The 26,001-nt window shown below is 37.4% G+C and overlaps 1 protein-coding gene across 2 annotated transcripts in view; it reads right to left on the bottom strand.

The window, feature by feature from the left end:
- Nucleotides 1-26,001, bottom strand: part of Ccdc192 (coiled-coil domain containing 192) — a 200,760-nt gene that overhangs the window by 151,276 nt on the left and 23,483 nt on the right. For both annotated transcript variants that reach the window (XM_046460444.2, XM_058584214.1), the window contains one exon: nt 22,465-22,572. In XM_046460444.2, the coding sequence (XP_046316400.1) occupies nt 22,465-22,572 (108 nt within the window). The remainder of the gene's footprint in view (nt 1-22,464; nt 22,573-26,001) is intronic.

Genomic DNA, 26,001 nt, shown 5'->3' with positions numbered 1-26,001 from the left:
TCTGGTATAATTTCTAGGTCATTGATCCACTTTGGGTTGAGTTTTATGCAGGGAAGAAACGGATTTAATTTCATTTTACTGCATATGGATTTCCAGTTTTCCCAGCACCATTTGTTGATTAGGCTATCTTTTCTCCAATGTATGTTTTTGGTGCCTTTATCTAGTGCTGGGAGCCATTAGCCAAGTAGGTATGACAATTTCCTTGCCAGCGTACCCCATGTTGCTTAGTGGAAGGACTCGTGGAAATAGGACATTTTGCAGTGACATTGCATCTAAGGTGACCTTGCTCAAGGACCAGGGCGGATCCAGGTTTAGGGTGTTCCCGGTTTAGGATAATCGGGTTTAGGGCGTTCCAGGTTTAAGGTTATTCCTGCTGGGAATAGGGCGTATCCTGCTGCCTGAGTTCCCCTTGAGTTCTCACGGGATTCAGACAGTATTTTTTGGGAGACAGAAGCCCAGTGGGGGTGGATTTGGGCAGAGAACGTGGATTTCCCCTGAACGTGATTATAGACGGCTGGTGTGAGTTTGGGAATAAAGAGTTGCTGTTTGAATCTACAAGCTGTGTGGTGGCTCGTGATTTTGTGCCCAGCCAGACTGCGGCAATCTAGTATGAGATAACTGTATTTATGTGGGTTTGTCTCTGTGTCCTCTATTCTGTACCATATGTCTACATGTCTGTTTTGGTGTCAATACCATGCCATTTTTGTTACTATTGTTCTGTAGTATAATTTAACGTCTGGTATTGTGATGCCTCCATAACATAATTCTATACTTCGAGGATCCAAAAAATTCCACCAAAAAACTTCTAGAACTAATAAATGAATTCAGCAAACTAGCAGGATATTAAATCAACACCCATAAATCAAATGTATTGCTGTACATCAGTGATGAATACTCCGAAAGAGAAATTAGGAAAACTATCCCAATCACAATAGCCTCAAAAACAAACAAACAAACAAAACAACTTGAGAATCAACCTAACAAAAGAGGTGAAAAACCTCTGTAATGAAAACCACAGAACACTAAAGAAAGAAATTAAAGAAGACCTTAGAAGATGAAAGATCTCCCTTGTTCTAGGATAGGCAGAATTAATATTGTCAAAATGGCCATACTACCAAACATGTTATACAGACTTAATGAAATTCCTATTAAAATCCCAATGACATTCTTCATAGAACTAGAAAAAGCAATCATGAAATTCATTTGGAAAAGTAAGAGACCCAGAATGGCCAAAGAAATCCTTAGCAAGAAAAGTGAAGCAGGAGTATCACAATCACAGCCGAATTTTTAAACTCTGGGGATGTTGAACATTTCTTTCTCCTCCTCCTCCTCCTCCTCCTCCTCCTCCTCCTCCTCCTCCTCCTCCTCCTCTTCTTTTTGGTAGGAAATGCTTAGTTTACAGTGTGTCTGTATTGAAGGAAAGCTCATTTTAACTTAGCATCAGGTATCTATTTACAAAAAAAAAAGTAGAAATGCATCTATTCTTTATCCTAATTAGTCACTTTTGGTGGTACACATTGGTTCCCATGATGTTGGGAGGCTGATGTTCTAACTCTGACTCTTTTTGAACATAAGACCTCTGTTTGCTCTCTTCATAGTCCTAACAGTTCAGAAGGAGATTATTAAAAAAGCATTAACAACATTCATCTTAAGAATTATGTGAAGCAAAGTAAAATCTTCTAAATTATACCTTTGAGGCTATATAAATCCACTTAAAGAATTTAGTTTTCAGTATTAATGCCAATATTCAACAAATGATCATTTAAAAATATTATACCATATTAGAAGTTAAACAAAGATAAATTATATCCATTATACCATATTAATTTAGTCAAGAAAGGATATAGCCATATTTTAGAAACACATTTAAGTAATGGTTCAAATAAAATGAATTTGACATCACAGAAAATGACAGAGCAGGGAGTGTTAAGAATTGATCCTAATGCAAAAATAATTATTGAGATGGCAAGAACTATCAGAATAAATATGTTAGAATTCTAGAGTCTAGCAGAACAATTCCCTTTCCAGAGAAGTTTCTGGATAAAGAACGAGACTGGTATTCAGGAAAGTCTCTGTCAGGCCCCTGGTTCACTACAAAAATAATGAAACTGAGACTTCAGTGACCATACCTGACAAGGAAAGTAGAATTGCAAAAGTAATTATAAAAAGTCATTAAACAAATGAGATACAGCAATATTGGACCCCAATAATTCAGCAACAATGATTCTTGGGGAAGGAGAGTTAGAATCTGACTTCCAGACTTTCCACATTACAATATTCAAAATGCTGGTGCTCAAATAAGAATCAAAAGCCTTCAAAGTAAAGTAGGGCATATTCACCAAAAACAAAACAAAACACAGAAATCATGTCTGAGGAAGTCTAAAAAGTGAATTTTCATACTTACTGGATAACGATTTAACTATTGTTTTAAATTAACTGTCTTAAATATGTTCAGAAGTTTAAAAAAAAAAACCTTGGCAAAGAAGTCAAAGAAATCAGAATGATGTATAAGTAAGAAGAAATGTCAGTAAAGAGAGATTCCAAAAGGAGTCAAGAAGACATTCTGGAATTGAAAAGCATAATGGCTAACATAAAAATTGTCTGAATCATATATGAGTGAAACTCAAAGTATAATTTACCTTGAGGCAAAACACCTCTCCAGCTAAGAATCTGTGAAATCAAACACATTATATGATTCTCACTATTGTTAGTTGGATAAGCATAAGATAGACATTCCCATTCCAAAAGGAAGAGATTGGAAAGGAAAAGTAGGTTCTAAGTAAGCACAGAACTTAGCATGAAAAATTTCATTAGCCTTTAAGGCTTGAGAATGATCCTCAAACCTCCATGGTTCTGCTATGTGGGAGTCCTACCTCCAGAGCTTTGCCTGGTGGGGCTGTACCTTGGGTGCTCTACTACATGGGAGCCTTGTTCCAATGATTGTCAGGCAGGGCTGTCCCCCAACCCCATGGCTTTAGTTAGAATCTGTTTATCCCATTAAAACTGGGATGGTGGCCCTGATGATTTCTTAATTGCTTTGGGACTGTTTTTCCCTTGAAGAATAAGTACAAATTTATTCCTGAATAGATTTATCATCTTTCCTGTAAAATCTAAGAAATCTGAGAACCTTCCTTGATTCCATCCCATCTCCATTGATTTGGTTCAAGTTGGCAGTGTTCCTGGTAAGGGTGCTCATTAGGTCTGTGGTTTACACTCTTACCAATCTCCTTAACAAACAGTGGTGGAATGCATTGTTGATATTCTCTGCAATATGGATAGGCTGAGAAGTTTCTAAATCTTTAAGTTCATTTTGCTTAAATAGTACTTTTTAATTTCTCTCTTCTAATATTTTTACTATAACCCATCAGAAGGAGCCAGGGCTTTTTCTTCAATGCTTTATTTGGAAATCTCTTCAGCTAAATATCCAATTTATTTACCAACAAGTTGTACCTTCCACAAAACATCAGAAGACAGACACAATTCAGCCAAATTTTTACCACCTAACAATGAGAATTGCCTTTCTTTCAGTTTCCAATAACATGTTCCCTTTTCCACAAGAGACTTTATCAGAATAGTCTTTATCCTTCATGTTTCTACCAATATTCTTATCACGATTATGTGTTTCCTTTAAGACAAAGGCATTCTTTCCAGTTCTTCTCTTTTCTTTCTCAGCCTTCATCAGATCACCCTTCACAGTCCCTTCATGCAATGTCTACTTTTCAAGTACCCTAAAACTCTTCTAGCCTCTACCCATCACCCAGTTCCAAAGCTGCTTCTACATTTTTAGGCATTTATTATGATAACACCCAAATTCTTGGTACCAGGTTTGGTCTTCATCAGTTTGGACTGTATAGCCGATATATAGACTGAGTTGCTTACACAACAGGCCTTGATTTCTCATAGTTCTAAAAGCTAAAATGTTTGAGGATCAAGGTTCCAGTTAGTTTCATAATGAAGGTCCTCTTCCTCTTTTGCAGATAGCCACCTTTTTGTTATATCTTCACATGGTCAAGAAAGGGACCTCTTATTTTCTTCTCTCCCTATAAGGGTAACAATCCTATCCTGGGGCATCCCCCTCATGACTTCATCTAAACTTAATTACTTTACAAAGACTATACCTCCAAATATCATCACATTGGAGATTAGGGATTCAACATTTGGCATAAACAGTCCATAAAAATTACAATAGGGCAAATAGAATCAGCAGGTCTGAGAAACAGAAAGAAAAAATTATGAAGAGAAATGAACAGAGCCTAAAAGACCTATGGGCACTATCAAGTGTGTTAATAAACATGGTAGGAGAAAATAACTATAAAAGCCACATAAAAATAAGAGGAAATCAAAATGATACACCAGGAAAATATAATCAAATGCAAAAGATATGTAGATAACAAATAGCAAAGTCACAGAAGCACATCTTTCATTATTAGTAAATACTTTACTTATTTATTGGTGGTTCTGGGGATCAAACTCAAGACCTTATGCATGATAATATTATTAGTAATACTTCAGATGTAAATGGATTATACCCACCAATTAAAAGACAGAGAATAAAGGATTAAAAAAATCAAACTATATGTTGAGTGTAACAGACTCACTTGATACTCAAAGAAATAAATATGTTGAAAGTAAAAGAAAAAATGCTATATGCAAATACCAGCAAAGAGAAATTAGTGTCTATACTGATATCAGACAAAATGAATGTTGTATGAAAACTTTTTATCAGACAAAGAATATTGTATATGGATAAAAATGTCATCTCATCAAGAAGATAAGAAATTATAAAGGAATCAAGCAACAGGGTCCTAAAATATATGAAGCAACCATTGACAAAATTTAAGGGAAAAATAGTTCAGCAAGAGTAGTTGGATACTTTAATACTTCCTTTTAATAATGAATACAACATCTAAACAGAAAATAAACAAGGAAATGTACTTGAACCATACTATAAACCAATTAGCCCTAACAGACATAATAAAAAGAATACTCCCGCCCCAGAACTGCAGGATATACATTCTGCTAAAGAATGCCTGAAACATTCTCCAAGATAGACCATGTATTAGTTCACAAAGTAATTCTCATTAAATTTAGTTTGCATATAAAAGGCATTCTTCCAGGCAAGTCTTTTGCTATTTCTGGAAATTGGATACCTCTAAAAGGGGTAGTATGTTCAGGGTCAGCAAGGTTGGAGGTGCCAAAGAATCAGAAATACAGGGATAAAAAAGGGATGATGAATATGATCAACAATAAGCAATCCAAAAAGGAAAAAAAAATTAAAAAATCCATTCACAATAGCCTTACAATGGCCAAAAAAAAAAGCGTACAAAAAAGATGTCCACCATCATTAGTAATTTAAAAAATGCTAATCGACCCATAATGATTTTCCACTTTACATTTACTATGATGGCTATAATTTTAAAAATAGAAATTAAAAAGTGTTGGTGAGGCTACAAATAGAAGCCCTTATATACTGCTGATAGGAATGTACAATGGTCCAGTCATTGTGGAAAAAAAAATTGTTGGCTCATTAAAAAGTTAAATTTGGAGTTATCATATGATGTAGGTATTCCAGTCTTAGGCATATACCAAAGAGAAATGAAATTACATATCTAGAGAAACTTATATAAAAATATCAATAGCAGGGTTATTCATAATAGTTAAAAGGCAAAAAGTGATGTCCATAGACAGATGAATAGATAAACAAATTGCATTATATATGATAGAATATTATTCAAATGTAAAAAGCAAATGAATAACTGATACTTGTTATGATTTAAGTGAACCTCAAAAACATATTAAGTGAAAGAAGTCACATAAAAGGACATATGTTATATGATTTCTTTTGCATGAATATCCAGAATTAGAAAATCTGCAGAAGGGAGAAAATTGGAGGTTAATCTGGGAATTGAAGGAAAGGGACATGGGAATGATTACTTAATAGGTATAAAGTATTTGGGATTGATGAAAAACATTGAAACTTGAGAGTGTTTGGTAGTTATACAAAATTGGAATTCATGTCACTGGACTATATATTTTTAAATGGATAATTGAATTACTATGACTTTTATCTCCATTAAAAAATAAAGATTAAATAAAATTATTCTCAAATCAGCTTTCCAGTTTAGAAAATTATTAGCAGTGTATCCTCTCAGTGAGTGCTATTAGGGGGGGGGAAATCACAAAAATGGATTGACTGGTTTCATCTTAAAATCTAGTACTTAATTAATTCTGCCCTGAAATCTAAACACCATTGCCTTTTTCTCCTAGTAAATTGACTTTTCTCTTCTCTGAGATGACTATTTCTCTTGACTCCTCCTCAATATTACTTCATATTTTCTTCCTCTTCAATATTCTACCTCCATCCCTTATGTCAAGGGGATAATTCACTAAAGAATAGTTCACTAGAGAAATGTATAGAACCCTTGCTGCAGCAGCTACCTGTTTCCAGTAATGGTTTCTCTGTTTATTCTTTTCTAACAGAAACCCAACTTGCATTTGCTAACAGCCATGTGCTGAAAGGAGCCTGGCCTAGTCCAGCCCTAGGGCTTGAACCATGATTGAACTGACATGCCATGTTTGTCTCATTCCCAGGTATAAGAGATTGTTTTAGGAATGGGCATACAGTAAAGTAGAGACTCCTGAGGCTCAAGAAGGATTTTACCAGATTTTTGAAAAGACATAAAGGGGGAAGCACATGTCTTTTCAACAGGAATGTATCTTCACTGAATAAAATGCTTGAAATTGTTGCAAATCTTACAAATATGACCCAGCTGACATATTGAGAATGGTAGAGCAAAGGATGGATCACATTTGTGTTCTTGGTGACATTCTTGAACCACTGAATTAACTAACTCTGAAACTTCCCTCCTCTAAGTTTATTGTTTTGCGAGATGACAGCTGACCCTATTACATTATTTTAATTGATTTTCTGTTGCTTGAAGAGAAAAGTATCCCTATTGAACAAATGGATAAGATATTCTTCTGATTATCAATGGTCAGTCCTTTCTCTAGGCTTTAAATCCCTTCCATCACCTCTTCCTCCAACAAAATTTTTGCTTCTGTAACTTCTGCACTCCACCATCCAATCCACTTGTTCTATGGTCACTGTTTCTGTCCAGGAATACTGTGATGTGTGGCCACAGAGTTATTACAAGATCAGAGTCAGACAGGAGGAGTTCTCCAGATAAGGTAGACACAAAAATGAGCCAATTGCAACATATCTTGTGGATATTCAGAAAAATGACATCCTTATGTATGTACACATGTGTGTGTGTGTGTGTGTGTGTGTAAAGAGAAAGGATGGATGGATAGATAGATAGATAGATAGATAGATATCCCTATCCCTATGGGATATATATATATATATATATATATATATATATATATATATATATAAATATATACACACACGCACACACACATACACATGGTATATAAATATCAGATATATATATCCTATATATCTATCTATAGGATATACATATATATATACAGTCCATATCTTTTATATGTATAAAATTGTGTAGGATATTTATATATGTTGTTGTATCTAACAACCTACTTAATATTGTCATTTGAATGCATACCACACTCTCAGAATTAATATGTTCCAGATGAACTCCTCATAACTTATTCCTTTCCCAGATTTCCTTTTCTCAAATGGCACTACCTATCCAAATGTTTAAGCCACAGTGATACTTAAGACTTTTCTTTCCATGATCATTCAGAGTACAATTATGAAAACCACCCCATTATGTAATGTGTTTTTCCATAGTCACTTGTCTCCTCTCATTATCTGTCCTGTTAGATTTTTCTGCTCTACAACCTACACACATATATATGCAGCAAGTAATACTGCCGCATATATGTGTATGTAGAATAAATTTCAAGTGTCACTTAAAAACACACACACACACACACACACAGAAATAGTCTTGTCAAACCATGCAGAGCTCATCCTACAGAAAAAAGAAGAATTTACTTCAAAAAAGAAAGGTTTCCCTTGTGCTAAATGCTTTGCAAGCTTATTTGAACTAGTACTACAAATTATAAAACTCCCGGCAATAAATAACAGAGGCAAACATTTTTAAAATTACTTATGTTACCTGCAGAATGGACAGGAACCTCTAGGTCTGAAGGTGCAGTTAGCTCACAAAACTTGTTTGGTTTCATTTCAATTGAACAGTTAAAACAAACAACAAATTCCTCATCCTAACCCTATCGTAGACAAAACAGACTTTGATGTTTATTAATATTTCTACTTTTAACAGTTTATTTCCATCCACTCTGTGTTCATGTACATCTTAAAATAGACCTCCAAAGGCCCATAACTGAGAAACATCCTTACCCTGAAATAGGCTGCTACAGCTCCTATAAAAGACTACCACACACTGGGTGGTGTAAACGACAAGAATCCATGTCTCATAGGTTTGGAGGCTACAAATGAGGTCAAGGTGTCAGCAGCTCTGGTTCCTCCTGAGGGTTGTGAGGAAAGTGTATTCAGGGATGTTCCTCTAGCTTCTGGTGGTTTGTGCTGGTTTTTGGCATTCCTTGGCTTGTTAAGGCAGCCCTTGGTCTCTGCCTTCATCTTCACATGGGGTTCTCTCTGTGTCCAAATTCCCACTCTTTATAAGGCAACAGTTATCTTGGATTAGGAGCCCACTCTACTCTGGTATGGCCTCATCTTAACTAATATGTATAAAATGACCCTATTTCCAAAGTCATGTTCTCAGCTACTAGAAGTTAGAACATCAACACATAAATTCTACCAGGATACAAGTCAACTCATAACACCTCCAAATTATTTGGGGGGCAAACCCTGAATAATAAAGGAACTTTAAGCTCTGAGTGAAAATAGAAATATTTACCCAAAGGTCAATCAATATGAAATATGAAATAAGAGGTCAAGGCAAATTCCTAAGATTCCTTTAATCTCCAAAAAAAGTTCCCTCAGCCTTATGAATAGATAGGAGTACTGAGACGTGGGAAAAGGTGAAGCAATTAATCACTGACTTGGAGGGAAAGGTCAATGCTGGGATATAAAAGTCGAAAAGCAATCATGTCAGGTTTTGAAAAATTAAAGTCAGCTTGATATTGGATGTAAAGTAATTAAAAAGAAGCAGAACTACTGTTGCCATGTACAATGGGAATTGCTCTCAATATGGAAATTTGAGTGTGCAAGAAAGACCACATTTAACATTTTCTGTAAATCCTATTTATTTCAACTCAAAGCCTCCATCACTAGGCAATCATTCTTGAGGATACCCCATCCACATGTCATTCATCCATCTGGAAGACTTGTATATCCTCAGGGCCCTGGGGGAGGTTCTTGGTTCCTACCTGTTCATCCCTCAGAAACCCATTTTCCCCAGGCATAGATCCTGCAGGTGTGCTCACTGTGTGGTTTCACTGCTAGGGCCTAGGACCCATTCCTAGAATGTAGCCAGTCTCTCTGGGCTTGGAGAGCAATTTCATGGGACAGGGCACCAGGCTTCCCCTGCTGGTGAGATTCACAGAGTTGGCACCTCACTTTTCAGCCTGGGAGAAATGCTTTCAGTTGTCTATGAGTTTCTCTCATTCATCTTCCCTTTTCTGCAAAGCCCTTTAAACCTATTTGATGGGTTTAGGTTTTGGACAACAAAAATTAGGAAACTTCTGAAAAACAATCCCCTGAAATTAGAAAACACAGAGTCCCCTGCAACCTTCTAATGAGGAAGGCAACTATTTTCAGATGGATTGTTTTGGGGGGTGGGTTCAGGGGATCGCACTCAGGGACACTCAACAACTGAGCCACATCCCCAGCCTCTTTTGCATTTTATTTAGAGACAACAGGCTCTCACTGAGTGGCTTAGCACCTCACTTTTGCTGAGGCTGGTTTTGAACTCTTGATCCTCCTACTTCAGTCTCCCAAGCCTCTGCAAATGGATTTTAACAGGTAGTAGTTGTTCCCATCAGAACAGGATTAAAATTCCATGTATTGGTTCTTTAGAGTGTGTTCATGGCAGTGGGGTTCCAAAGAAAACACAGAACATTCAAGATAAGCATGGAGGAATCAAATATGAAAAGGTGGGTGGGGAGGACCCCCACACTCCAAAGCTCAGGATGGTGAAGCCCATTGTGTTTCCAAGGGAAGCCATTCGGAGGAACTTTTTAAGGGTAGCCAAAGAGGTGAAATTTTAGAGTCTGTGCTTAAAATATATATATATATATATATATATATATATATATATATATATATATATATATATATATATATTTCAAAAGCACAAACACAGATAGTGAGGGATCTTGAAGCAAGAAGCAGACATCCCAACTTGGGTGAAGTAGGACAAGGACAGCATGGAATCCACAGAAGTCCCAGGATCTGAAGTCGAAAGTCCAGACTAGATCCTTATTCTCCATTGGTCAGACAAGTAAGTTTTTTTGTTGTTGTTGTCATTATTATTAACCAAGTTTTTAGAAAAGAAGAAATAAAGACTGGTTTTATAAATTACTGCAAATCCTCTCTGGAGTTTTTATCAAGTGCATCTGCATATTGCACTCTGAGTAATCAGGTGTTTTCAACAAATGCCTCTCTAGTGTTCACCAGGTTAAGGAACACTCCCCAGAGGTATTTTTCCTTGACTAAGTAGATAGAAACCAGTCCACTGAAACCAAGACTGGCAGCCATAGCAGGCACAGCCAGAGGTCAGCCTCTGTCTTCACTTCCCTTTTGCATTTCTGAGAGAGGCATAATTCTGCCCAATGTGCTGTGAATTTAGAATATCATGCTAAGTGAAGTAAGCCAAACTGAGAAACTCAAAGGGTAAATATTTTCTCTCATACCAGGAAGCTAGAATAAAATAGAGGAAAGGAGGAGGGAAGGAGAGGATAACATAAAGAACCCATCAAATGTAAATTAAAAGGCCAGTGAAAGGAAGTCAAATAGAGTAGAGGAAGGAGAATGGGAGAGGGGAGGGGGCTGAGATGGTAGAGGGGGAAGGAAAAGGGGATCATGAACTGAAATCGATTTCCATGAGTGACTGAGTTTGTTAAGATGGACCCAACTACTATGCATCACTATAAAGCTCTATTAAAAAATAAATAAAAATAAAAATATCCCTTCAAAAAAAAAAAAAAACAATACCATCAGGATTGGGAAAAGCAGGGCATATGTGAGTGGGCTGGGGTTGTGAAATGGGCTTAAGAAGATAAAGACAGGATGTAGGGAGGAAAGTTCAATGACAAGGAAGGACAAAACAGCCTCTGGCAACAGGTACTAGGGGGAGGAGACCAGGATGACAGGAGAGTCTGTCAGTTCAGTGTGGGCAATTCTCTTTCATGTGGATATGAATTAGGAACATTGTCATCTTATTGATTATCTCTCACTCACTGAGGGATGTTTTCTGCTCAATGATATAGTGACCAACTGTCCAGGTATCCCAGCAACTGTGGGGGTTCTTCTCCTTAAGGGTCCTGTTTAGCACTCATTATTTGGTTTTATTAACCAAACATTTTAAATTACTGCTCATTTTATGTGATGGTGATTTCCGTCATGATTCATGTTTCCAAAGAGCTTTGTCCTTAAATCACGTGTACAGTCACTGGATCAACAGCTTGTAGACTTTTCATCCTCAGGACATCTTTATATTCTTAATTGTTGAGGACTTAAAGAGTTTTCATTTATGTTGACTATATCTAGTGTCATTTACTATTTTAGAAATCAAAACTTAGAAATTTAAAAAGTACTTCTATTAATCCACTTAAAAACAATAAACTCATATATGTTAACATAAAAGCACATTTTAATTAAAAAACACTCCCTTCTAAAACAAAACAAAAAGAAAATTAGAAGAGTGCTCTTGATTTATATTTTGCAAATTGCATCATCTGGCTCAATAGAGGGGAGCTGGATTCTCATATCTGCTTCTGTATTCCAAGTGTCATATAGAATCTGAAAAGCATCAGTCTTTTCATGAGATTAGAAAGAGATTTCAAAGTGTCAGTAACCACTCTACTGTCATGTATATCTAAAAATAACAAATAATGAAAAAATGCCAATAACTTGTGGATATTACTGTTTAGAGTTTTAACTTTAAAGCTCACAGCCTCCAGAGGTCCCAAGATCCTGTTTTGCAAACCTTTGTTTGTCACTAAGCATCCTGGAGAGAAATGCATTTGTCTAACTCCAAATTTAAACATTAAACTGTTTCTGGGGCTAATAAATGAGTTCTTATTCACAAAACACAGGGTCATCCAAATTTTTCTCCCTGAAGTTCCCAGGACTGAAAAACGGCTAGAAGAAAAACCTATTTGAAAAATGGGTTTAAGGATCTGTGGAGAGCAGACTGTGTGCTGGAGAGTTACTCCATGAACCGCAATTTTCAGGCTGTGCCTAAACCTGAGTTACTTCATTTTGTAAAGCAGGCGTTTGCCATGAGCTATTTCATTTAAGTGCTGAGATGGAATGATTCCACACCTTGTTTGTACAAATAAACAACTACCATCTGCCTGGTGCAACCTTAAGGAATAAACTGATACATTAATTGTGCTCATAAGAAAAAACACCCAAGAAATTATCAGATTAATCAGAATCACATGGATGCATAGGTGTATCAAACTCATATGGGAAAAACCAGCCCTGTGAGCTTATTGAACACATCAACCACCCAATGATGAAATTCCCTCCCTGGAGGCTCACAAGAGGAGGAGCACTTTGAGACTGGACAAGGTAGCACCCTGACCCCAACACCAAGTCACTTATCAGAAGCCTTGCCCAGGAAGATTGCCAGAGAGATGAACCTCCAAATCTCTATTCTTGGCTTTAGCAGAGTGCAGTTTCTCCTGCCCATGACCACCATGCAAGTCAATCCAACATGACATTTCATGCTGACACTCCAAACTGATACCCTGAAACTGCCACCATCAGGACCTTGGCCTAGAACAAGCTTCTGAGCTTTGAGGGCTCTGCCCCTCAGTGAGTTCTTTGGCTGCTTCCTAATCTTATCACCTACAGTGACTCTTTGCATTCATCCCTGCCTTCTGCCTTTGCTCTCAGTTCAGCCTCCTGAACCCCTGTGGCTGCCTTAACCCTTTCCTAGCCTTTCTGTAATCTGCATATACATGTAAACATGTTTGTGTAAAGTGTGATGAGTGTTACAAATATTAGAAATTAAGATTAGAATAAAAGAACCTATGATTGCCTGGCTTATGAATACCAGATGACCCAAAAGTATTCAGTGAATGGCCACTGAAGAAAGTGATGTAGTCTATGAATTTATTGTTATTCAATAAATTCTAACATTGTGGAAAGATACAAATGTTTGGTCTATGTTAATGATACAGCACTCTCACAACAGGATCTGAGTAATAGCCCGGGACTACAGGATTCAGAAGACCTAAATAAAGAAATCCAAATGATAAAACTTGCATGGAGACTCCATAACTAAGTGGTAGATTGAGCCTACATGGAGTCTCCCTTAGGAAATTAATCATCTTTAAAATCCAATGACTTAAATATTAGATAGTTGGGATGATCATAGATCACGTAGTCCCCTGAAACTTAGGATCAATCTCGAATTCTACTTTTCCCTCAGCCCTTACACTTAATCACCAAATCCAACTCTTAAGTATTTCTTATCTCTTCTTCTAACATTGATTTAGGCCCTTCCCATTTCTGAACCAGATTTTTGCAAGAGCCCACACATTTAAATGCCTGGCTTTGATCTCTCAAACATGTTCTTCTCAGTATCCTCAGAGTTTTCTCTCTTGCACACAAATCTGTATAAGCTGGTTTCCTTCAAACCTTCCCATAGCTCCTCATTGCCAACAGGTGGACTCCAAGTGTGACAATGGAAAGGACATGGGTTTTGACATCAGAGAGAAGTGGATGAACTCTAACTTGATTTGGGACCTCAGGGGTATTGGTATCTGAGTTTCCTCCATGAGGTGTATGGTATACTAGGAGATGCACACAATTTTAATTGGTGGAGAATGGGAAGTGGGAGAAAGTTCATGAAGGCACCTAGGAAGGACATCTAAGCCTAATTGAAGGAGGAATAAAAGCATTTGGGGGACAGTGTTATCTAATTGAAGATCTGAAAAGGAGGAGTTTCTTGTTTTTTGTTTTTGTTTTTGTTTTTTAATAACGAGAACGTGGGTGAGAGGAGATGGTAGGAGCAGAGCAGAGACATTCTGGGCAGAAGCAGAGGGGAAAACATACTACTTAAAATTCGACTCCAAGGAACAATGCCTTTGTTTATTTCTTAATAAAAGTAGCATATTCAAGGACTGAAAGTGTGTGAGACAGGGTATGGTGTGACACAGAGCTAGAGAAATAAACAGGTGGTCAGTAAAAATGGCATTATAAGATCTGTTAAGGAATACAGGTTTGACCTTGACAGTAAATGGGGGATAAGTTAGGATTTTTAGCTGTGAAGAAACGTGTAGTATGTACTATAAAATCTTCACCCTGGCTTAACTGCTGAGAAGTCCTAATGAGGGTCAAGTGAGAAGTAGCTGCTGGAAATGGTGGCCTGGATAAGGGTGATGATGAAGACAGAAAAGAAAACAAATAAAAACTCAATGATTTGAGAACTTTCTGGGAGGCATCCTTCATTGTAGTACTCAGCAACTGGTTGGATGTGGGGAAAGGAAGGGCAAAGAATCAAAGCAGCATGGGTTTCTGATTTTAGCCCATAAGGTAACTCATGATCTCTTACTGGTCTAGGGGATATGAGAGAAGAAAGAGGTTTGGGGCAGGAAGTTGGCGAGTTGAATTCTGGAGGACAGCTTGAGTTGACTGGAAGAACCAAGGTGGGACTGCTCAGGGGGCAGTTATATCATCAGGTCCAGGGGCAGCAGGAAGACCTGGACTAACAAGGAAGACTTGGTCATCCTCAGCAGATTGTGTGCTCTAAAGCCAGGGTGCAGAAAGGGAGCAGACAAGAGGACTGCAAGCCCACAGGGGAACTTTCATCATTTGCAAAATGGCAAACACAGTTTTCCAGAACTGGAGAATTACATGAGTTAAATACAGGGGAGTAGCAGAATACCTCGCTCAAAATACAGGTTCAATAAATATTTACAGAAAGAATAAATGAATAATTGAATACGAGCATGTACCTAACTGCTGTTGTTTGAATACGGTTTGTGTGCTGGAAGTTTGATCCCCAGTGTCACGGTGTTGAGATGGGAAAACTTTGAGGGGTGGAGCCTAGCAGAATGTACTTAGGACTCTCCTCATACCTCTCTCACGAATGGAGTAATATTGCATTGCAGGAGTGGGTCAGGTTGTATAGGAGTGGTAGTTCTCTTTGAAATGGCTTGCTATAAATTAGTTGAGAACCTTCCCAGAATACCTGTTCTGCACATGCCACTTGTTACTCTCCTATACACTCTTGCCTTTGTGGTCCCACCTACCATGAGGCTCTCACCATGGTCAAGCAGATGCTCTTGAACCTCCTAAACTGTGAGCTAAAGAAACTACTTTTTTTAAAAAAAATAAATTTTTAGATGTAGATGGACACAATACCTTTATTGTTTTTTTTTTGTTGTTGTTGTTTTTTAATGTGGTGCTGAGGATCAAACCCAGTGCCTCACACATGCCAGGCAAGCACTTTACCACTGAGCCACAACCCCAGCCCCAAGAAACCACTTTTCTTTATGAAGTACTTACCCTCAAGTATTTTGTTACAGCAACACAAAATGGGCAAAGATACCAACTTTCTATTTTACTTTTAAACACTATGAAAAGTCAAAGTGAGTTCACCATCTCAGAGAAAACCTTATGAAGAAAATGCATACAAAGACAACTGCTTATTTCAGCAGAGCCATGACTCTTAGGGGACAAGGCCTTTTGATTTTTCTTATATTGGAAAATCACATTAATTAGCACCGGGTCAGCTATTTAAACTGACCTCTGTTTGATCTTGACATTTACAAGCAAAAGGAAGCCTTTAGTTATGTAACAGTCCAGCAGTCCACACATCCAGCCTGTGACAACAGTAACAACAGAAGCTGATTTGTCACTGTGCCTAACTCTGAATCAACACATCATTTTAGCAGCTTGTATTTTTTCCCTTTCATTCTCCAATTTATGCCCAACAACCCAGTAATGGGGGTGGGGGTGGGGGGGCGGAATTGACATCTGCTGAGATAGGAAGTTGTTAGTTTTTTAATTAAAGAGGGAACTCCTGCTTTAAAATTAATTGGAACTCTAACAAAATTCTTTAATGAAGTTCCTGATAACTAAGTTTCATGGTGACAAGGAAATCCATTCCAGGTCAAACAGTATGCTTGTGATTTTATGGCATTAAAGTAGAGTTCAAACTAGATGAGAAAACAAAAACTCATTCACAAAACCTCATGATTTCAGATTGGCATATCAAGCATAATTTTGGAGTGTCTGCAGAAATGAATACTCCTACCAAGGGCACATTACTTACTTCAAACAAACTGACATCAAGGGAGCCACTGTTGTGTTTGAACAATAAAGAGGAACCAGAACATTTTTTGGGCAATCTCAGAATGCATCTAATCATTTTTTTTTTTTTGCCACTCAGTACACATTTCTCCTATTCTTAAAATTAAAGAAAAAATGTCCTCAAAGGAAAATATTGAGACTTTATCTCCATTATTTGAAATGATTAATAATTTCTTGGTTACCAGAATCAAACAATATATAGTTTTTTTGGTTTTTTGTTTGTTTGTTTGTTTGTTTGTTTTTTGGGGCATGGGGGAGCCTTTTGTTTGTTTCTGGTTCAAGCATTATAACTTTATTTTATTTATAACTCCCAGGAGAAAGTAAGCTGTCAGAAACCTCCCTTTTCTGTAACTGTGATCTATTTCCTTCCACCCCCACCAGCTGCTACTTGGGATTTATTTCTTTGCTTATAGCATTCTCTTGTTACATTAGGGCCAAAGCAATTCTAAGGAGAAAAGCCTCAACTTCTTTAAAAACCTCATATTGAAGACAAAACCTTGTCCCAAGAACCTGGAGCTAACTTGGGGCAATAGCTTGGCCTTGGCTTTCCTTGCTTAATTTGAAAAACCATAGGAATAACACACACACACACACACACACACACACACACACACCTCCAATCACCATTTTCTAAAAGCCGAACTTAATGGTTATTCTCCATAACTAGACTTCTCAGTGGAATTTAAGATTCAGCATTGTCCCCAATTAATTCTTGTTAAAGGAATGAGCACTATCCAAAATAAACCAACAAAACTAACAAAAACCCCTAGCTAAATGTGGCTTGGTCTTGACTATGAACAGCCACTGGCCCCCCAAACTGGGTTCATGCAATAAGCCAGAATGAGTCTGTAGGGGAGCTGCATGTGGGGGAGCCAGTCAAAATACACACACACACACACACATATATAATATACACACATACATTCATATATATATATAGACACAAGAACTGTATATGTGTGTGTGTGTGTGTGTATGTATCATACTTCCTACATCTTTTCTATATTAAAAGGGCATCCAGTTTCTAATGGATCTTTATAGGGCATTGTCATTGTTTCAGGGATTAGAGAACTGAGAAACCAAATGAAGAAGACCTCATTTCATTTGCCTCAGTTTGAGATGCTAAAACAAATACATCCCATATTTTTCTCTTTTGTATGTAGTGTCCAAGCCTCTTCTTAGGCACCAACCTGATGACTGAGGCTACCAATCAACAGTACCTGCCAACATCACAGTAAGACCAGTGGAATGAAATTAAGAGTTCAGGGATAAATCAATGCATCTACGACAAACTTACTTATTTATTTATTTATTCATTCATTCATTCATTCATTCTGTCAACAATATCAGGATCATGAAAGAATTCTTTCATCAGCAAGTGATTCTGAGAAAACTGGATATCTACATCCAAAACATCAAGTTTACCAGGACAAAGCACTATGTACAATAGCATAGACCAAGCACTATGTACAATAGCATGGTCACAGGATGGGATAAGAAAGGCAACCCTCTCTTATATAAGGATAAGGGATTCTTATTTACAAATAAAAGGGTTCAGTAGTATATAAGAATCAAGGTTTCCAGAAAACCCTTTGAAAAGGGCTGCAGTTGCCCCTCTGGGTCTTTCTTGCCTTACCTCTTCTTCCCCATGCTGCCTGAAATGTAAATAAGAAGCCTATAGCTGCAGAGCCATCTGGGACCTTGAGGATGGATGGAAGCCCTGTTTGTGAACGCAAAAGAAGCAGAGCCCTGGCCTTCGAGGGTTGAGAAACCACCACTCCTATTCTGTTAGTTTTGTTGGTTTATTTTGAATAGTGCTCATTCCTTTAACAATCTGTGTCCAGACTGATTTTATAAGAATGGAAATTCAACACCTACCTCTTTAGGTCAATTTTATTTGAGTTGTCTGTTTTATGAACTCAAACCTAATGCTCACTTATTATATCACTCCTTTGAACTATGGAGCACAAAACAAAGGTGACAAGGATCCTCTGCCCAAAGCGTTAGCTCTGGTGCTTAAATTAAATGGGATCTTGTTAGAAATACAAATTCTTCATCTCTACCCCAGATCCTCTGTATCAGGAAACCTGGTAATGTGTGTGTGGGGGAACTGGGGGTGTGGGGGTACACAAACTGCCTAACAAGGCCTCCACATTCCAGTCTGGAAACCAAGGGAAATTCTTCCTGTCCAGTGTTACAGTGTAGGAAACTTTTTGCGTCTCTAAGGCCTATGACCACATACTCTTAATAATTGGGGTTTTGAATTTTAAAAATACTTGGGTACCTATATCAGGTTCACCATACTAACTATATGACCTAATAGAACCTTCCATAGGGTTATTGTGTGGATCAAATGAAACACAGTGCCTGGAACACTGTAGATGCTTAATAAATGTTAATTCATCCCCTCACTATCCACCATTTCTAATGTGTTATAGGGCTCCATTCCTAGGGATGCATTCCTGTATGATGTGAGTTAGACACTCCCCTCACTCCATTCTCTGCTTGGTCTCCATTATTTCGTCTGTTGTTATTTAAGACAGGGAGAACCTTAGGCAGGAAAAGAGAAAGGGGAAGTAATTTTCTTTGCATATCACCTAACTGGTCATATAAGCCACTGAGTGAAGACATAGGAATACCCTGTCACTAGTTTTATTTGGGGGTTTAGCTTTGACTAGCTCAGATTATAAATCTTAATTCCAAATTGTTCTGATCTCATATTTTTTTTTATTTTGACAGTAATGACATGACTGCAGAGAAATAAAGAATAATTAACTAGAGTAAAGCCCAACAAAGTTGTTCAATGTGTGATTGCACCAGAGGAAATGGAGCAATATCCTTATTTTTTTCATATTTCTGCATATTTGTTTTTCTTTTTCATAGTGAGCTATTATGTTTTGGATGTAAGGTGTCCCCCAAAAGCTCACATGTGAGACAATGCAAGAAGGTTCATAGAAGAAATGATTGGGTTGTGAGAGCCTAAATCCAACCAATGAATTAATCCCCTGATAGGAATTAACTGAGCAGTAACTGAAGGCTGGCAGGGTGTGGATGGAAGATGTGGATATTGAGGGCTTGGCTTTGGGGGTATATATTTGTATCTGGTAAGTGGAGACCTCTCTCTCTGCTTTCTGATTATCATATGAGCTGCTTCCTTCTGCCACACCACTCTTTCACCATGATGTCCTTACCTCGAGCCCCGAGGAATGAATGGAGCCTGCTGTCTATGGATTGAGACCTCTAAAACCATGAACACTTAAATAAACTTTTCATCCTCTACAATTTGTTCTGGTCGGATCTTTTAGTCACAGCAGTGAAAACTCACTAAAACATGAGCCAAGAGAGACCTTGCAAACTGAGGCCCAGGACTGATTGATGCTTAATGTGGACAACACCCAGGTGTCTCTACCTTCTATTCTGAGTTAATTCTAATTCTTCTCTAAGAGGCAAAGCCAGGAGGTAGAGATTGGCCATTAATGAAATTTACTCTTTCCTCAAAGGCAAGATCCACTGGCTGATAATACTGAGAGCTACCATTCCTTTGTTCCCACATAAACCTTTGTTCTTGTTATTTATTCTGCTCTTCAAAATCCCTTCCAGCCCACCAAGCCAGCCCATCTGCCCAGCACTCAGTCTCATGACTAACAGTGAAAGGCAGCTAGCAGTCCCAACATCCTTATAACAAATCTTAAATACATGGCACTTAAAAGAGCCTTAACATATCAAGTAGGTGAAATTATTCCTTCAAACACACACACACACACACACACACACACACACACGGTAATCTTTGTCTTTAATGATAAAGATAATCTCTCTTTGTGCAATTGCTTAGTCGCACAGCCTAGTAGGAACACAGTGGCACCCAGTGGACAAATGTTTGATTGAGACAGATGTCCATTCTGTTCCATTCTGAAATATTCTGAAGAACATCCTTGAGAAAGGTCAGTTGCACCCCTGTCCCTGTCCCTATCCTTCTCTCACCTAATTAAAAAAAAATAAGTTTTAAAATCGGGCACATGGGGGCTGCTATTAGTTTTTATCTTTTCAAGGATAACACAAGTCTAAAACACTGGAGAGAGAAAAAAAAATTCTCAGGATTAAATCCTTGGAGAACAGTGTCTGATTTAATTGACCTCTTTTGAAATAGCCAAATCTAATAAAATGTTCAACTTAATTAAAAATGTAATATTGAAAATGCTGTAATGTACTGTTACACATCATACTCTCCTTTTTCTCAAACCATTGCCAAATTTCAATTAAATTTACTTGGCTATGCAAATCTGACAACTTCAAGAACCATGCTTTAGGACATTAACATACATGGACCCTACAACTTAATGCTATTGTACAGTTCATCTTGGAGTCATAAAAGCAGCTCATGTTACTCTCCATCTCCTCCAATCATTCTGTTGTCTGTGAGCTACTTGGATAGAGAAGCTTTGGCTTTTGTCTTTCTTCCTCAAACACCTAACCAACTCCTCACTTATGGTAGAAACAAAGAAGCTGAGTGAAATCCAGTTTTATATATTTAATCTTCTAAACACTGAAAAAAATGAATATATCTAATTATTTGGTGTTACATAAAGAGATCATCCAGTGAAGAATCTTAAATATTAGGGGCTATTTTTAGTTAATAAAAATATTTTTAAAGAACAAAGTACAAGTGTTCTTTTATAAGTAAATTGAGTTTTACTTATTTAAATGACAAATCAAATATAAAATCAACATATATCTTAGGGCAGGAATAATCTCTTTTAGTAAGCTAAAATTCTTCCTGATTTGCAGGCTCTGAAATTCTTAGGTTTTTTTGGGGGGGGAGGGGGAGTGCTTTGAAATGGTACCTCATATTCATCATTATGTTCTTTATAATTCATAATTTTGCCACAATTTGAGGTTTGCTTTTATTTGTTTTACAGGAAACCCCAAATCCCCTGATGAGCCACTTGCACCACTTGCATTGAATCAGTAAATATTAAACACAAGCCAAAGTAGGGGATATAACTTTTTTGTAAGTTGGAAAAAAAATAGAGACAATTTGTGTATTGACACATAATTACTATATTACATATTAATCATACATTTTTTTCTCATAAGTGCCTCTTTCCCAAAATTTCTGGAAAAACGTTTTTATGAAATTCTGATACAGTGAGATTTTAGTGTACAAATATAATACCTTTGTTTCTTAAAAAAACTCATAAAACTTTTTTTTTCAAATTTCTAAAATAGTCTCAAATGTATCAATTCATGAGAAATTAATATGTATTTCTAACGTTTCAAGGTCTCTTCTGTATTTGATCCTCCACTGACTGGAACTGAGAGTGAGGAGTGACCCAGCTTCAGGGAGATTTGCTCCCAGGGGCCAAGACCCTACTGTGGGGAAAAGCCATCAACAACAGTAGTACATGTTGCTCTGTACTGCTTGCAAAGTGTAATCTTATTGGGAAACAGTCCGGTCCCTGGTAGGAGCTCTTTTGATACTAAATCTGAAATCAAGGACCTGTCACACATGAAAGCACCCACCTACAGAATGTCCACGTCACCTGCACAGGCCAGGCTCCACTTATGACCTGTATTGCCTCTGTGGATTTCAAAAACTCAAGAGGAAAGTCAATATTTGAAAATCTCTCTTCCAAGTAAACTTTCTTTACATAATTCAAGAAAATTATTCTGTGTGGCTTCCATAGGTTTTATTTCATCTTGGGACTTATCTGTTTATAATGCAAATATGCCTTGCTTATTCAAGAAAACCACATGCTTAAGGAAGTCCTGACCAACTCATGGCCTGTGGTGAATAAAAATCAAATAAGATATAAGTGTGAAAAAGTATTAAAGGCTGAAAAGTAAAAGGTCAAAATAAGTACTGAATGAAACGCTGGGCCTGTGCTTGTATGTGTGCTTGAGAGGGGATCAATGGGACAGCGGTTAAAATGTGTTAGATTCACACTTGCTATACTGCACACTGAGGAACATATATTTCCAGTTCCCCCAACAGGTATTACCTGTTCCGATAAGGTTTTAGTCTTTTCTTCTGCTTCCTTTAGGCAAAGTTCCAAGGTCTCAAGTTGGGCCAAAGTCAACGCCATCTGTCCAGTGTCCAGCGACTCTCTCTTTAAAACAATAATTGAGTATTACTTTTGACAGGAGTAGTTCCTGAGCACACCTTGAACTGTTTTATGGACTAAGGATAGGCTTAATAAACTCACACAGATCTTCCCCTTAACAAAGTGCTAAAACGGCAAAACCTTATAAAAACAATAGTCTTGTACATCAATTTACAGACTGAAGGCAGAATAAAAATTACGTAATAACAAACAGTTTTAGCAAGTTAGAATAAGATGACTCAGGTTGGAATTTAACTAATCCCAAACTTTTGTTCTAACTTCAAGAGATTGGGGTCAAATTTTCATATCCCTAATGGGAGATGTCACCAAAATACCTGTGTGTTTCATTTTTACCTGTCAGAGGTAAAGAATCATTGAAACTCAGAGAAGCCCTTGTTCCCTCTGATCTTCACCTTCTTATCACAATTTATTAAAGCAAAGACGCCACATTTTAGAATCTTGTCATTCTTCCTCAGAGCATGACTGATATAACTCAAATCAGCAGATGTGTATAGACCTTGCCTCTCAAAATTATTCCAAAGTTACTTTCACTGAGCTGCAGGCAGAGTATGTAAAATTGGTATGGAAGTAGTAACAAGCTCCATTGATATGAAAGCACTTCTAAGTACTCTCTTTCTCTGGCTAATGTGACAATTAATATTTACAGAGCAATATGAAAACTTAGAAAGGAAAACCTTATACGCCTTAGCATTATGACCTTCCTATAGCCTCCTGGGTGTGTTCTCCTTCCTGGTGAATGCTCCTGCTGGCACAGCTGCCTCTGATTAACCCCATAAAGAATGAACAGTACTCCTATTTTAAAGATCTCCCAGTTGCTTTGTTTTTCCCTTTGGTTTATGACACTACCGATTTTACACATGTGTGCATTTCCTGGTGATACAATAGAGCCATCTGGTGGTACGTGGACCAGCTATAAAAATAAAGCATTCATAAAGTTCCTATAGTTGTTCACATTGTATGCTGAATCTTGTGTCTCTGACACTGCCCTCTGAAATAAATGGAACTCCATGGGATGAGGGGCATAGGTAGTTGCTAAGACCAACGATAGAACCTGCTCCTAAGTCAAGCTCTGTCATACACAGCTGCATAATTACCCCCAAAGGTTTGTCTTTACGGGATAAGCATTTGGGGCCAGAATGGTGACACTAAGAATTAAGTGAACCAATGATCTTCTTTATCCCAGGATGATTCCAGTAATTTAAAGATAGGGTCTAAAAATTCCTCTGAAACAAGTCTTAAAATGAAGTTTCTATTTGGAAATAAATATATGCCATAAAACATTTTATGCAGAAAGGGAAAATTGTCAAAAGGTTAAGTCATTTCAAAAGATTGGGAATTCCTGATCTGCACTGCTATTTCCAGGGAGAATCTATTTGTCTGATGTTTGAACTCAAGAGGAAATTTTAAAAATCAGTACAAACAAAATCCAGCAAGAAACTTCTAGGCCTATTTCTCCAAACACCCAAAATTTCCCCAGCCAAGAAAGACAACCATTTCCAATAAGACAAAAACATTGTAAATGCAAGGCCAAATGAAACAGTTTAACAGAATAGACTGTTGTTAAATAACATAGGACTCTTTTTTTATTCCAATGTGTTATACATGATAGCAGAATGCATTTCAATTTATACTACACATATAGAACACAATTTTTCATGTCTCCAGTTGTATACAAAGTAGAGTCATACCATTTGTGTCTTCATACATGTACTTAGAGTAATGATATCCATCTCATTCCACCATCTTTCCTACCTCTATGTTCCCTCCCTTCCCCTTCATTCCTTTTGCTCCATCTAAAGTTCCTCCATTCCTCCCATGCTCCCTGCCCTCCACATTATGGATCAGCATCCTCATATCAGAGAAAATATTCAGCATTTGGTTTTTTGGGATTGGCTTACTTCACTTAGCATAATATGCTCCAATTCTATCAATTTACTTGCAAATCCCACGATTTTATTCTCTTTTAATGCTGAGTAATATTCCATTGTGTATATATACCACAGTTTCTTTATTCAGTCATCTACTGAAGGTTGGTTCCACAATTTTAACATAGGACTTCTTATATAGGTAAATTTAGGAGATTGTCATGTGTTAGAGACCCAAGCAAACTCTTAATACAGCCTGTCTTCTGCACCTTCACCCCAGATGCAAGGTCTCCCTCCCAGCTCTAAGGCTATCCCTCCTCCCTACTTTTTAGGGCTATCCCCCGCTGCTTCCCCACTTTCTTAAGAGAAAGTTCTTATATAAGGATAAGTACTTTTCAATAGGAGGCAACCCCAATAAGCCAAGATATCAAAATTAAATCAAGAAGATCTTTAGAAATAAGTAAAACATGGAGTTATATGTGTGGTTTCAAAGACCCCCAAAAAAGTTAGGTCCCATTTTGGAGGCTACAAGTGGCAGAAGAATAGACAGATAGGATTTCTACCATTAATATAATGCTGCTTCCAGGTAAATGTAGATGCAATTTGTCTTAATGATAAAAATAAACATTCTCTTAGTGGTAAAGCAATGTATGAGTGAATTATATTAATTAATAGTCCTCCATGACATCAAAATGCTGAAAATACAGGAGACATCAGAGTTTGGGGATTCAGCAACTTAACAATTCCCAGTTTTAGTTCCTATTTTCCCCACCTTTTTTTTATTGATGCATTATGGTTGTACATATTGATGGGATCTGTTGTTACCTACTTGTAACATGTACACAATGGAACAAATACTTAATTACTATTTTTTGTCTTAAAATTTTCTATGTGTCAATGCAATAATATAAATACATGTAACTAGCATGATGAAATTAACTCTAAATAATATTAAAAATTTAACAAACTAAAGACTCTAGACACTGTAATGAATGTGTATTTGGTTTGTAGCTTACTAACTGAACAAATCATATATGAAATTATAAGAGTGGTCTTCCTTTTGACTAAAAAAGTTTTCCCACTTGATAAGTTAGGGGAAAATTTACATTTTCTCAAACCTATCCTAGTACTTCCCATTATTCCCTTCCTTGCTTTTAAGCCTTTATTTCTTTGTCCTCAAATGACTTCCTTCTTCTTCCTCCTATCCTTGTGAACCAGTTCAAGGTCTCCATGATCTAACTGCATTTTCCACACCTAGAATAGCTCCTGTGTGCAGAGGCCAGATGGGTCCTTGCAGAACATTTTATAGGAGCCCAATAAATAATTGTTGTTGATTGAAGGGTCAAAAGTCAAGGCAGGGTGGTTGCATCAGAAGGAACCGTCCTTCATGCTGAGAAGCTGAAACAGTGACTTCATTGTGCAAAACTTTCCATGTATCCAGCCTGGGACACTGACAAGGGTCAGAGCTCCAGGGAAGTTCTGCTTGCCAGGGACAGGGGCCAGGCAGCACAGCAGAGGGTGAGGAGATGGCCACAAGCTTGGGTGATAA

Source organism: Marmota monax, unplaced genomic scaffold (assembly GCF_021218885.2).
Source record: "Marmota monax isolate L192 unplaced genomic scaffold, Marmota_monax_Labrador192_F-V1.1 WCK01_AAM20220418_F8-fsc00006, whole genome shotgun sequence".
NCBI classification, from domain to species: domain Eukaryota; kingdom Metazoa; phylum Chordata; class Mammalia; order Rodentia; family Sciuridae; genus Marmota; species Marmota monax.
The sequence above is the reverse complement of the archived record's forward strand: the minus strand, read 5'-3'. Positions and strand labels throughout refer to the sequence as shown.